Source organism: Argopecten irradians, chromosome 11, assembly GCF_041381155.1.
Source record: "Argopecten irradians isolate NY chromosome 11, Ai_NY, whole genome shotgun sequence".
NCBI classification, from domain to species: Eukaryota; Metazoa; Mollusca; class Bivalvia; order Pectinida; family Pectinidae; genus Argopecten; species Argopecten irradians.
In genome coordinates this window covers 22,613,597-22,628,071 of record NC_091144.1, presented here as the reverse complement: position 1 = coordinate 22,628,071, position 14,475 = coordinate 22,613,597, and the positions used below count along the sequence as shown (strand labels likewise).

Genomic DNA, 14,475 nt, shown 5'->3' with positions numbered 1-14,475 from the left:
TGTTTTATCCGGGTAATAAAATACCCGTCCGTAGCATAACGAGCATAGAAAATCAAATTGTCACTTTACAAAGGTAATCATTATCGGATCCGCTTTCAGCCAATGACAGGCAACTACTGCTTAGAAATGTTAGCGGATAACTGCTGGGGGCGTGGTCGGAATATTGCAGATATTTTACAAATGCTCCGTGCTTTATTATTAGAGTCAACATTTATAAGATTTCTTTTTTAAAAGTGTAGATTGCTTAGAGGAAGATAGTTTGAAAATAAGCTCCTTGTGTCTAGTTTCTAAGGACAGCTGATTTTTTCCTCCTCATTCAAACACGATATGTCTTCATAAAGAAGAAGTGGCGACATCCTTTTCAAAGTGCTGATAGATTGGTCAAGTGGAACGTTTTTTTTTACCTTGTAACGATGACACTTAATTGAACCATCAGATACTTGTAGTGACGAGGGTGTTTTAGTGTTGATTCAAACACAGAGGACGAACAAACTTTCAACAAATTATTAGCATATGTATTCTTTCTGTGCAATTTAATTGTGTTCCTGAAACATTTCTTCAAAATAGCTTAACACAGAGCTATGGATTTATCTTCAACAACAAATTTGTTATAATATTAAGTATATAGAATAAAACTGAGTCAACATCATTCCAAAATAAAATCCAACATGGCAGACGAACGGAAAACTGAAGTTCCATCGAAGAGTTTTTCTATCAGCAGCATCCTGGCTAAAGATAAAGACAATGAAAAACAATCCAAGGAGAAGACTCAGTTAATGGATGAAGATTCGCCTGCTGTGGTGTCAAAACTAGACTTACCTTTGGTACCCGACCATCCATCTCCGAGGGGATTCCCTTCTGTTTCAGATGCTGGGACTGCGGGTACCTTCGGGATCCATCCGCTACCCTCGTGGTACCACTGGTACACAGCGGGACAACAGTTCCTACATCAACTTCACCAAGAAAATCTATCACGTAAGTTCTAAGAACCAAAACTATTTGAATCACAGATACGTTTCTATATCATCTTCATTAAGAAAATTTATTATGTAAGAATATAAATGACAAATAATTATCCCAATTCAAATATTCAATTGTCTCTCCATTTAAAAGTTATCAGGTTTTTATCAAATTTCAGTCAGCATTGATATCCATATAAATCATAAAGTTAATTCTTATGTCATCAATTGGATTATACGCACACATATATATACATATTCTAAAAGAAATAAGGACATTTCTCAGAATTGTTTTTGAACAATCCCTTTGACAAAAGTGAGTCAAGAGAAATAGTATGATTGGAAAAAATTTGATAAGTGTTCATTTTTATCCGTCTGGTAAGACTTTATTTTGGAAAGAGAAATATCAATTGAAAGATAATAAGCAATTACTTCGAAGTTGCCATTACCTTTCAAACTTATCCATAAAGGATGAGTTATAAAAAGGACGTTTTATTTATATCGTACGCTAGAAGACAGCAATCACTCTCACTTGTTTTTTAAAACGTATCATCTGTTTACTTAGTTACGCATATCAATACATTTAGTCAAAATCATAGTAATTAAAATTATGTAATAGAAATGCTAATTTATACTAAAAATCACTGCATCAGTTTAAAAAAGACTAGAAATTAAAGCTAAATTTTAGCAGTACGTATATAATCATGAGATATGATTGAAATAATATAAATCAAAATTGCTGCAAAACTTCTTAACTTGTGAAAAAATACAGTTAAAACATGTATGATCGCTCTTACTCTTCATATCAAATTTCTATATGTGCATAATTATATAACATAATATCAAGTTACTTTTAACCAAACGTTTACGTTTAAAAATTCTTAATAAAATGTTCTATATTTATTATATATGTAATTAATATATTAACATTCCATCCAAACATTTTGTGAAGTTTAGGTTAAATTTACACATTTGAGCAACACTGTTAAAAATCCACCTACATTTATATCCAGGTGTAATTACCCTTATTAAACAATATTCTGAAGGGTTATTCTAAAAATGAAAAAAATACGTTAAATATATTTAATCAAAATCTGTATTAATATTAAACTGAAAAGCACCTTAATCCTATAACATTTTTTAAATAAATGTTCATTATAATTACTTATGTAAGTCCGTTAAATACTGTTTCCTTTTAAAGGATGATGCTCCTTTTAAAAGAATGTCGTTACTAACTATTTATTAATAAGAAAAGCTACAAAATATGTTTTCAACATTTCGACACAAATGTTTTATATGAAATATATCTAATTTAACCTAACCCTCGACATGATTTATTAAACATCAACTATGTATCAAATTACATTTTATGTACATTCATGTAAGTGATTATGCTGACACTGTATTTTGTTTGGTATTTTTCTATACAAACTACTACGTAAATATCCTCATACAAAGAATACGAAAAAATTGTGTAATTGATTTAGACGATACATTGTATTTACAGTAAGTATCTTTTATTTGACCCAGTTTTTCAAACAGACAGAGGTGAATTTGACATTATATTACAATATATTTACAGCATAAGGGCTCAATCTTACTTTGTTATATCTTAAAACTGGTATTTTATTTTTTACTTTGCGTCAAGTGAAAACATAATATAAATTAATGATAGGTTTTCTCTTTTAGCAAGCTGTTTATAGTATTAAAACGTTAAGGTTTTAATACATAAAAATACAATAAAATGATAACAACATCAATGACAAAATCACAGTTCTACGGAAAGAGTATTCAAAACTTATCGAAACAGTTACAAAATATGTTAGCTAAAACAACAGGTGAATTATTCTATGTGTTGCTTAAATGCATATTGTTTTGTCTTTCTAATTCATCGCTAATAAGTAATTTGTAAACAAAAATCTGTATGATATGAATGTTAATTGCTTACGTTTCTGATTATTTTGTTTGCTATAATCTTCATCATAATTGTGTATCAAATCGATTGATTCGTTTAGTTGTAATTTACATGCTGTAACTGTCAACTGTTCAATAGAAATACATACAGTAATAAAAAAAATATTGATATTATAACAGAAAAATCATATTGCAATCTGCTGCTTGCTAATTTTAACTCATGAATGTTTTTCATCGATACATCATGTACATGTATATACCTGTGTGCCACTACTGTGTGGCTAAACAGCAACGGTGGGTGGTTAGGGAGGTGGCAAGGTCAGCCATGCAGAACGTCGTTCATCAAACCCCACGTGCGTGTCTAATTAAGTGACGTACCTAAGGAGTGTATAATAGATGGGCACGATCGCATTAGATCCGGATCATAATGCTATCTAATCTTGGAATCAATTTTGTCGTAGAACTGAAAATCAATGATCAGATCAAATTTATATCCGATATATATGTTCAAATGTCACTCGTGAGAGTATTACTCTGTTGTTCAATTTCAATATTTAAGTTATTTACATTTTTGCAAAGCTCCGCTTAGTCACACAGGTGATTTGGTCTATAATTCTTAGATCGCATGTCTTTAGGAATTAATATTTTTTTAACATTGAGGTGAATATTAATACCTTCTGTAAATGTATTGAATATCAAATGTCAAACATCTGTTATATTAATTTGCTAATCCTCTTGTCATCATTCCTCTTAGTATTCCCAATCAGTACATAAGTAGGTTAGTTAACCTTGATCTTAATCCTATCCATTTGTTTTCAAATTGCATCATCTATTGACTTTATTTGCTGTATTTGTTGATATTTATATAATGAAATAATACTAAGAACGATCTAGCAGCAAATGTTTTAAATAAAATTTGGAAAAGCTGTATCATTTTAGTCCAAGTCATTACATTATTCCAACAAAGTATCATTCCAAGTCATGAAATACCTTTTACAATTCTCTTTGTTCTAATTTTTTTTTTTCATTTTTTTTTATAAAATTGATTTGCATTAAAGCCACACTATACGTAATTATCAACAAAAATTCAAGTTAAATTCGAATCCGATATTGTTAGTATTTGTAGATGTGGTAGAAATTTACATATATTAAAGAATGTTTATAATTTTTTTAATAACATTGGTACAGCAGTTGTTGAAAGTCGATACATGTAAACATGCCTTCATTTTAAACTGGTCGCCACAGAAGTCACGATTATTGCCGAACGGAAGTCGTAAAGTTCATGACCCGTTTTCGGAAGAGTTCAGACAGACGTTATGTAATTACGGTAGTCACATGACGTTCTCGGCAACGACGTTACTATGTCGGCTAACTTCGGTTTGTTTGACTTATTGTGACCCACCTTGCGATGTTTAATATTTATTTGATTTTTATCAAAATATTCCGAATCATAATCGCTCATCTTGACTTCGATTTAGTCCTGTCTCTGCATGATTTACAATAGTTTATTTTTCAACATTCTTCTAAATCATGAAAGATAAGAAAAATACGAATATTGGGCCTTTAAGAACATAAAATCGGTACTAAAACTATCATAGTACTATATTCGTTTTTAGATCGCGACAATGTATACCAACACACTGATGGGCTCATATTATCTAAATTGAGAATCGTTATAATAAGCAGAATATATGTCTGATATTTAGACATGAAGTATAGTTGAGCACCTACGTGTAGCTGTAACATGGGTTCGAGGGATAAGTTATGAAAACTTTTGGTAATTTTGCAGTCGACATCTTGATTTTTATAAGGCATTCTATCATTCTCCCCTGAATTGTTAGTCTCGTTCAATACCTAATAACGTGCTCTAGGATTTTTGATGACTATGACTTTTTATTTCAATAAATCGAGATTATATATAAATGATTATATGTCGCTGATGTTATCTAAGAATGATCATGAGCCGTCCTCTTCCAATATTCCTGGTTTCTTTACTATCTTTACTGTCTTTTTCAATATTACCCTTGTTAATGTCTAGTGGTATTCGGTATTTCAAAGTATTTTGGCGTATGTCACACCAACAGTCCTGTTAACGTCAACTTAATATACTGCTTGATTGATCATGACGTGTTCATATTGACAAGATATTAAATATAGTATCCCAATGTTTGATTCAGTAGATCAGTACATCAAAGCATTTGAAGTAATTGAAGATAGAAAATAATCTAGAATCTGGGTGATCAAAACAAACAAACAAAATCGTTATCGATATGTCAGAACGGTTTCACGCTCTATATGCAGTACTCACCATTCATCAGGATTATATAATCTACGGAAATTAGTTTTGTACTACACCACTAACGTTTAATGTAGCTTTTAGTATAATGATGAATGTCCCATCTTACCTTAATAATTATGCTATGCTTACCATTTCTTTATTTACTTACTTGTTTGTGTACATGTAAAATACGATGGATAAAAACAAAGGTTATAGGAAATCTATTATTGTGTTTACTCCATAATACTTGCTAGGTGTTTACACCGGCCATGAAAAAAAAACAACTGGAAAACATACGAAGTGTTTGATTTCATTATCGTTTACCTTTAAATTGGCACCTTTAATGTCTACTAATTACCGACAAGAAAAACAAAAGCTTAGAGATAATTATCCTTGTAAATTCCGCATAGTTATTTTAGTGATTTATGTATACCGGAGCAATGCCTTGTTTGTGTCCGAAGGTGTTTACTTCTCTTGTCATACAATGTGACAGTTCAATATCAGAACCGTAAAGCAGTGTTTAGCGCTATAAAACTTGTACTCAAAGATATTTTATATACCTGTCGAATTGTTTATTATCGTGATAGTATGACACACGTGTAGGATTGTTTTTTTACTTCTGTCTTGCCCGATAAAAATAAATAACTCACGTGCACAACAACACTGTTTTGTAAGAATTACACCCGATTCTATATATGACATAACAGCACACCCATTGCCCAAGATGAATTATTTCCAATTTATGAAATCATTAAAAATTTAACATTATGCTTATTATTATGCTAACCTTAGCATTTATTACAAGATTCCTAAAACGAACTTTATTATAACAAATGTGGTTTTATTTAAATTCAAATTATGTTATATATATATTAAATATAATATATGCTTTACATTTTTTCATACAAATGTTCATAAAAAAGATACTTGAAACAAGAACTGTTAAATAGATAAAATGCCAAGTATCTAAATATTACAATTTCTTTTCTAATCAGTCATATAGGTGTTCTGATATTAAATTTACGATTCAGTTTTACAGAATATAGTACGGAAAATTGCAAGAAATTTTATTTTATTTAAAAAATGTAAATTTGTAAAAAAGATTTAGCTCTTATATAATAGAGTATTGGTGTTCCATAAAAAATCGTGTAATGTTATCCTACTTTAGCTATTTACGATTTTAATATCCATCTAAATGCTACAGAAAAAATATACTTTGTGCGTGATACTACGATATACTTTATGTCATACGTATACAACAGAATAAGAGTCTAAATTTTGAAAAATGGCGCATAAATCACGTGAATCTTTGCATCTTTTGACACCAACATTTTTGTTTTCTTCAGAGTAAATTGGCTGTTGTTCTCCCTCTCTAAAACATATTATGACACTGACGTCTTTGACATAGACGTTTAATTTCCCTGGGGTTGAAACTCCCATCGTCTTCCTTGTTTTTCTAATGTCGATTTACACGTGATTTGTTGGTCTAGGTCTGTCGCCGCCTTGTGCTAGGATTTACTTTCACGGTTTGAAACGTTTTGGGGTAAAACAACATCAGATGATTTGATCGTCATTCTTACGGACAGGGAGCAGTTTGATAAAAACATTAAACATCGCCTTTGGCGCTCGCAAATTCATCAAAATACATTGTAAAACTAATCTCATCTTAGATTGAATTCAATTGGCAATCAACATCAGCCGATCCATGTTCGTCTTTGTTTTTAATTAACAATGATTATAACTTCTGCAATAACAATAAAATGTTTTGTTTTATTCTAAATAATCAAACGACATTATTCAATAATAATGTTTATAAAATATATTTTGAGGATACATCGCTCACATGATACTAACAATTTTACCACAGAAATCAACAATGTTTAAAATATAAAATGGGTAAATGATTTCCAGTTCATCAGATGTTTTTGAGATCAAGTTGTATATTTTCAATTGCTACATAAAATGTATATTTCGAAAAAAATCTGCATTAGGATACAACGGAATACCATTTAACTGTTATAACGTAGTCATATTTTTAAGATCGTTGAGAGCATTACAGTTTGTTATGTTTTAAAAGAAAGGTACATATAAATCCTAATATTTGAAATTTACTATAAAATGCATTGTTGCTTATCGTAGAGGAAAATGGTAATGTAAACAAATCATCAGTTGTGGATTTAACGAAAAATACATTTGTTTCAATCATTAAAATTTCAATAACAAAATTAATGTATTTATTATTAGTTGGATATCTTTGAGTCATCTTCCCAATATAAGCTCATGTATTTATTGCATATTGTAATTAGAATATTTTACGGAAAGTTTTAAATTAAAAGATGTAACGACTTATCGTTTATTCAATGCATTTTCATTTTTAGAATTTGACTAGTTATAAGTAAATATATTTCAATAATTTATCTTCTACCCAAAGCAATAAAGGATAAGGTAAAGTCGATATAAAAATCAAAAATGTAATCTTTCGGATGAGTATGCATTAGCTAAGCTCAAGTTATAAATTTTATTTCAAGTTTGATAAAAAAATAATGTGTGATAAAATGGAAGGAAGAAATTAAAACATGTAAGAAGGATAAAAATCGTTAATGGGGCAGAATCGGATCATGATTTTCATCCTCTGTAAACCCGTTAGATGGCACTTGGAGTTTTTTTCCCATGTTACCTTGCAAAGCATGTTCTTGCTGTTGGTTTGAAGTCATCCATTATCCCGGTATCGTCTCCTTCACAAAGGCTATTAAATCGGGTAAAAAGGGAGCTTGCATTTCTACAGCTTGACTATAAATGACAGATTACACTAAATCATCGCCAAATTTAAATTATAAATAAGTTTTCAATCCAATCTGTCGTAATTGTAATGATTAAAAGTGTTGGAATTTCCCATATACGTTTAATAAAATTGACAGGAGATTTTGAATGATTGTTTGGTTTTTCCTCTGGGATTGTCAATTAACCGGTGCATCTGACAGCGGTGACACATGACTTTACTGTGGATTGGAGAAAACAAATACATATTTCACTTCAGAAAAATGATAAATTTCTCCTTCAATCGATTATACTTGAGATGTGTGCGTGGTGGCTCATTAAGGTAGTAATTACTGTCTGATTCCATCAAACGACAACTAATTGTATTGTAATTGCTGAAATTTTACTGACATGGTAATAGTGTTAGCACGAAATAGAATAGGGTAATAGATTATGTGTAACCTTTATTTCATAGGGCAATAGATAGCTTTTGTCATATTGTTTATATTAATTCATTATAAGTTAAAACTGAAGTAAAATTTTATTTGGATAATTGTTAAAATCAAGAGGAAATACTCTTACTAGTAGCTTTAGGGGGAAGACGGCTCGGATTTATCTTTAGGGGAAAATATACAAAATAACTTTAATTATGTAATTGATCATTATAAGGTAACGAAGCGAACAATCGTTGAGATCGTATTTACATATTATCTAGTTGTACATAACATTATACTGGCGAATGAAACATTAATAATCAAGTCATTTATGTTTCACGAGAAAACATACACAGGTACATTTAATTCGTAAACAAAACAAAATTGAATTTAAAATTTAATTTGATAATACTGGTAGTATATAAAAAAGAAATACATTACACAAAGAACCATTTCGTTTGGTTCAGTAATAAACACTTTTACAGGTAATTATGAAATTAATATAACAAACATATCACTTAAATAGCAACATCGAACCTAATTTCATTTGGTATTATGCATCTTTTATGATATCATAGTTACATAATAAAAATTACATTTAATTGGTATCATTTGATATCAATTATACAAGAACGTCGGTCAACGGATATGGAATTATGAAAGAGAGTTAATTACACGATTATGTAATAACTGGGAAAACCATACTGTGTTATATTACACATATACATCAGTCAATTACAAGAAGGAGACAGTTTAAAACTAAGGGTTTCCGTCTCTGTCTCTGTGAGCCTGGCGTGTACTTAAATTACCCTAGCTATTAATTGGACATAGGACAACAACTTGTGCATACATCAGCTGAAGATGTGAAAGTTAGTTAAAAACTTTATGTGATGCTATATAGTACTACAATGTACACTGTTTATCTCTTGGGGCCCTTTTAATTTTTATCTCTTGGGGCCCTTTTAATTTTTTTCTTCGAATCTCGTGGTTGATCCAATGAACGTTGGTAAGGCGTGAAATACGATAAAACATTATAATAACATTATACTTGACACTCTGCAGTCGACTGTTTTATGACTATTTACATAAATTAATTATTCAGATTGATTGGTGTTAGTCGTTTATTAAAGCAAGTTTAAACTTATCATTGTTTTTGTTAAAATTATTATTCCTTTGGGCGGACATCATCGCAATGAAATATTATTGCTTAGTTTCACACATTATTTTACATGGCTTCCGATTAAATATAAGATTAAAACAATTATCTCCAGAAGTCATCAAAAAAACATGCCTCCATTATTCGTTTCCACCAGAGTATAAAATTTTATTTTAAAATAAACGTCATACATTAATTCGTTTTCAATCATTATCAAAATGTTATCATGTTTGTGTGAGAAATAAAGTGTGTTTTCCACCGTTATTAGATACTCATTATTGCATTGGTTTGTCATTTCATTATAATAACGATTAGTTCAACATAGACGACAAATGGCTGGTGTTTTTATTACCATACCACCATGATTTATCACTAGCAAATCACTAGGTCTTAACCAAGTATCCTTAAGGTTAATGAAGAGCTCTTCGGTTTGTACTTGAGGTTTTCATCCTTCAGAAATTCTACTTGAGGGTATCACAGTTCTTTACAATTCTACTTGACATCATCACGACTTTTGTATTCAAGTCATTGTGCTCGATGAATGCTCAAACTTAATCACGGGTCGATAGTGGTCGTTTGAAGTGTATGGGATCTTGTACACATGGGATTTAAGTGGCATGAAATTGACAAGCCTGTAACATCTCATTTTACGCTAGCTTATTTTCCGCTGAATCTGTAATGAAACGTCCCTTGCCAACACGCACGGCTCGCGGGGAACTGACGTGACTATCGCAGGCTACTGGTACAGATTGAGTATCGAATGGCGTGTAAATACAGGAACATTGGCCACTGAATGAGATATCATTTACATTTTTATTAATATTGATATTTACTAAGTAAATAAAGAAATAGTAAGTTTATATAATCTAATAGATCCATCGCAAAAACTCCCATATTTACAAACTTTCAATAAAGTTATTAAATCATTAAAATTTACAGCTATCTTACATGAACATTTACATGAAATTAAGGAATTTATTTTAATCTATATAGTTCATCCATATTCTATAATGACATCTACATTTTAATTTTGCATTCAATATCTTATTTAAAAGGTCTTGAATTTGCCACTACCATTGAACTATTTACAATCATTTCCATTGTCCATGAAGTTTGGTTTATTTTGATATCCATTGGTCTTCTTGGTTTCATTTACATTCATTAAAAATATTTACATTTTTATCAATAAAGAAACCATAAACGACCGAAGCTATTGGTAATTTACTTATTTCATTTATTTAGTTATCATTTGTTTTATTGTTTTATCATGTTTATAGGACCAATCGATTTCATTATATGGTATCACACTGCATATTTTTATGTATTTAAATATTTTTCCTGATAATGCATTTTATTCTTAACCATCTCATTTTGACGTTCTTCTCTTCCAACAGAGGCCTCCAGAATGGTTTCAAAAGTAGCACAGCCAACAGATCTGTCTCCAATATTCAGAAACAGTTCATGCACATCCAAGTCCTCGAGCAACAAGGAAGTATCAGAAGTTCTCCTCTCGCCTCCTGAATCTCCTTGCCCGGACAATGAAACCAACGACTCAAAGTCCGATGACGAGCAGAAGGTCTCTGATGGACAACAGTCATGTGACTTAACGGACGACGACAAGAAGAACAGAAGGAAAAAGAAAACGAGGACGGTGTTTTCCAGAAGTCAAGTGTTTCAACTCGAATCCACTTTTGACATGAAAAGATATCTCTCAAGTTCAGAAAGAGCCGGACTTGCTGCCTCTTTACAACTTACAGAAACACAGGTGAAAATCTGGTTTCAAAATAGAAGGAACAAATGGAAGCGCCAACTAGCGGCCGAGTTAGAAGTAGCCAACATGTCACATGTAGCGGCCGGACACAGACTTGTCCGCGTGCCTATCCTCTATCACGATACGCCCTCGTCCTCTCATTCTAGTTCGTCACAGGAGACTTCTTCAGGGTGTCTCAATTCGACATTGGCACACGCCAGTTACCGGGACTCCATGTTCTTATCAGCGGGGTACACACAGATGTCTCCCGCAATTAGATCGACCATGACTGGCATGGTCTAGGCTCGTGGACAAAGACGCAATGCTGAAAGTGTTATGTTTGACCTTTGTTCATATGAAACTTTTTATAAAGTGTGATAATCTCATGTTAAGTGACAAAAGTCAAAGCTGTTTCTAGTGAAAGGACTTCGCTGTAGATCACTATAAATATTTGTCTTGAGTCAAAGGGATAAATCATAGACTCAGAAGTGAGAAAGGTTCTATATTTAAACATTTCTGCACTATAGACTTTCTCATTTTTTCTGTTGGAACGGCAATTAGACAAACTTTATAGTCTTTAAGAAAGCGCTGCTGCGGTGTTAAGCACATGGGACACTTCTTGTACTGTTCATGTGGTTTTTGAATGACTGGTTTGAATTAAGGACATGACTTACGTGTAATGATTTCGTGAAAACCATAATGTGATGAAAACATTTAATTACAAACGTATTACTTCAAGAAAAATGTTAACACATACACATAGGTACGTATGCATCAATAGGTTAAGTGTAAACATGCTACGCTTAAGTCATAAGCATACGTACAAAAATGTATGTACATCATGAAACATAATTGATATTGGTATGAATGATACAAAAATGACCTGTTTAGATAACATGAGTGAAAGCCTGAATGTTCACCTTTGTGTTGGCATTGGAGCATATCGAGTCATCAAAGAAAACAATATGTAAGAAGTTGATTATTCGAATCAAAGTAAAATAATTGTCAAACTCGAACCATAAGTGAGGCGTGAAACGTATTGACACAATATGAAAATATTATCTTTTTGTTATATTTGGTACTATGAGTGAGATTGATACTGTAACTTTCACTTTTTCTCTCGCATTTACAAAGAGAGTTAATGTGTGAAGTCCGGAGACAATTAATTGTTGTTTATTTAGTATTGTTGAAGTGTTTTGTCTATTACTGATCGTGGATTGGCAGCTCTGATTTATTACTAAAATCTTATCCATCATATACAAGTAAATGATACCATTTAATAATGTAATACTAGTAAGATTTTATGGACATTATGTTCACCGTACAGTTGTAGTTATCAATGGATAGTAGTTTCAAAGTTTCAAGAAAAGTGATAAAGCATCATTATTTATTGTCTTATAAATTTAGAAATTATCTACTACATATTCTAAATAATTACTGTATGATATTCAGTTGCTGCAAATTGAAATTGCTTGTCTGTGTGACTATTCACATTTTATTATTTATCCTACTATTATTAACATGAAATAAATAAAATCTTCTGCTGCTCCTTCTCTAGCATATTCACAGATTTATTTCATTTGAATTTTATTATAAAGTCATAATTGTGTTAAAATTGTAATTTTAAGAAAAATGAAGTTACCTTATACATTTTAATTGCGCTATCTGAAACGCACGTTTTTTTGTGAATTGTTTATTTATTTTGGTTTTGTTTTTGTTTCTTTGTTGTTTTTTTCCTTATCAGATTTACCATACTTTTTTCCTTTTTTTGTGATTTTTTGTCATTTTGTTTTATTTATTTTAAATGTTTGACATAATAAATTCATTTCTAGTCGTTATGTAATTTTCTTGCCACGGAAATATAAATAAAATAATCATTATTATGATTTATTGTTTGTGTTTTGTTTTCATTTGGCATGCAAATATGACTCAGAATTATTCGCCTGTGATTGATATTTATACTTAAATAGTTTTATCACATAATCCGCCTAATATCCAGTGATTTCGCCCGTGTCATATTTTTGCGTATGCTACTAGTGTAATATGACCTGGAGCGATTCTCATTTGCTGGAAGTTCATTGTGACGTCAGACAGAAACAATAAAATGCATAAGGAAAAAAATATGACGTGATGTCAGGATTACGCGGCCTTTGCTAGATATCAGAATACGTTTCGACGTAAAATTCTTGGTTATGTAGGTATTTGTGGTTAAGTGATAAAAAGCATCTTAATTTTGTGTTCATTTCATATAAGGTTTTATGAAACTGGTCAAGGCTTGCAAAAATAAAAAAATAAAAACTTCTTAGACTCGTTTCATCAAATCTCATATAAAATGAACAATCATGTAAGATCCTATACGTATCAACGTACATATCTTACAAATCATGAAAAAATTATGCTTTCCTCAAAATGACGTTTAGGTGATATATTTCTGATAGGTAAGGGCCATCTATAAAGGTTTAGTTTGGCTTATGAGGCAACTATGATCAAGGACTGTCTTCCACTGTATGTAATATGTTGGTTGTGTAAATGTATGTATGTTTTGGGAGGCTGAGGTATATTCGTGTTATCTAGAAAGTCCTTACAACATGCTACTTTCGAGTGAGGATATTTTCGCGCTTTTGCAAAAACTTTCATACGAGAAAAATTGAGAAATAGTTTGAACACTTATGCTATGAAGGTAGAATGACGGAAATTGAAAACCGCTAAACAATATTATTTTCCCGTCTACAGTTAAAATCGCAAAAAAATAACCCTCGTAAATAAGCAGTTATACGGTATCTAATTGATTTTTCTTTTGAATGATCTCTTTATGTTTTTGTTTAACTGAATTTCGCTAAATGAATCTAATATACACAGGATATTTCACGGTCAGTTTATCAGACCTTATACCATCGACATCGCTCAGGCTGGTTTTCAGAAGTGTTTCTCAGTCTTATTTGACTATTCCGATCTCGAAATTGGTCCGTTATTCGGAATTGGGAAGATTTGATTACATCACTCCCATGTTACGTTTCAAGAGGTGATCGGTTTAGGGAAGTTTCTACCACTACTGTAGAAATCACAGAGTTATAGAACATAGATATCACATACTGTCTGACTTGTACATCGTAGTGTTCATGGCAAATCATCGATATGTATATATACTTTATACCATATCTTTTCCTGTATTCTGCAGGCGATCATTTAATTGAGACGCAGAAAATGGTCATAAACAAACATTTCAT

At 31.2% G+C, this 14,475-nt stretch overlaps 1 protein-coding gene across 1 annotated transcript; it reads left to right on the top strand.

Moving 5' to 3' along the window:
- Window positions 1-248: 248 nt before the first annotated feature.
- On the top strand, window positions 249-13,316 carry LOC138335764 (homeobox protein HMX3-B-like). The gene is made up of 2 exons (XM_069284930.1): window positions 249-975; window positions 10,893-13,316. Exons 1-2 carry the CDS (start codon window positions 669-671, stop codon window positions 11,549-11,551), a joined length of 966 nt encoding a protein of 321 aa, XP_069141031.1. The 5' UTR covers window positions 249-668; the 3' UTR covers window positions 11,552-13,316.
- The last annotated feature ends 1,159 nt before the right edge of the window (window positions 13,317-14,475 follow it).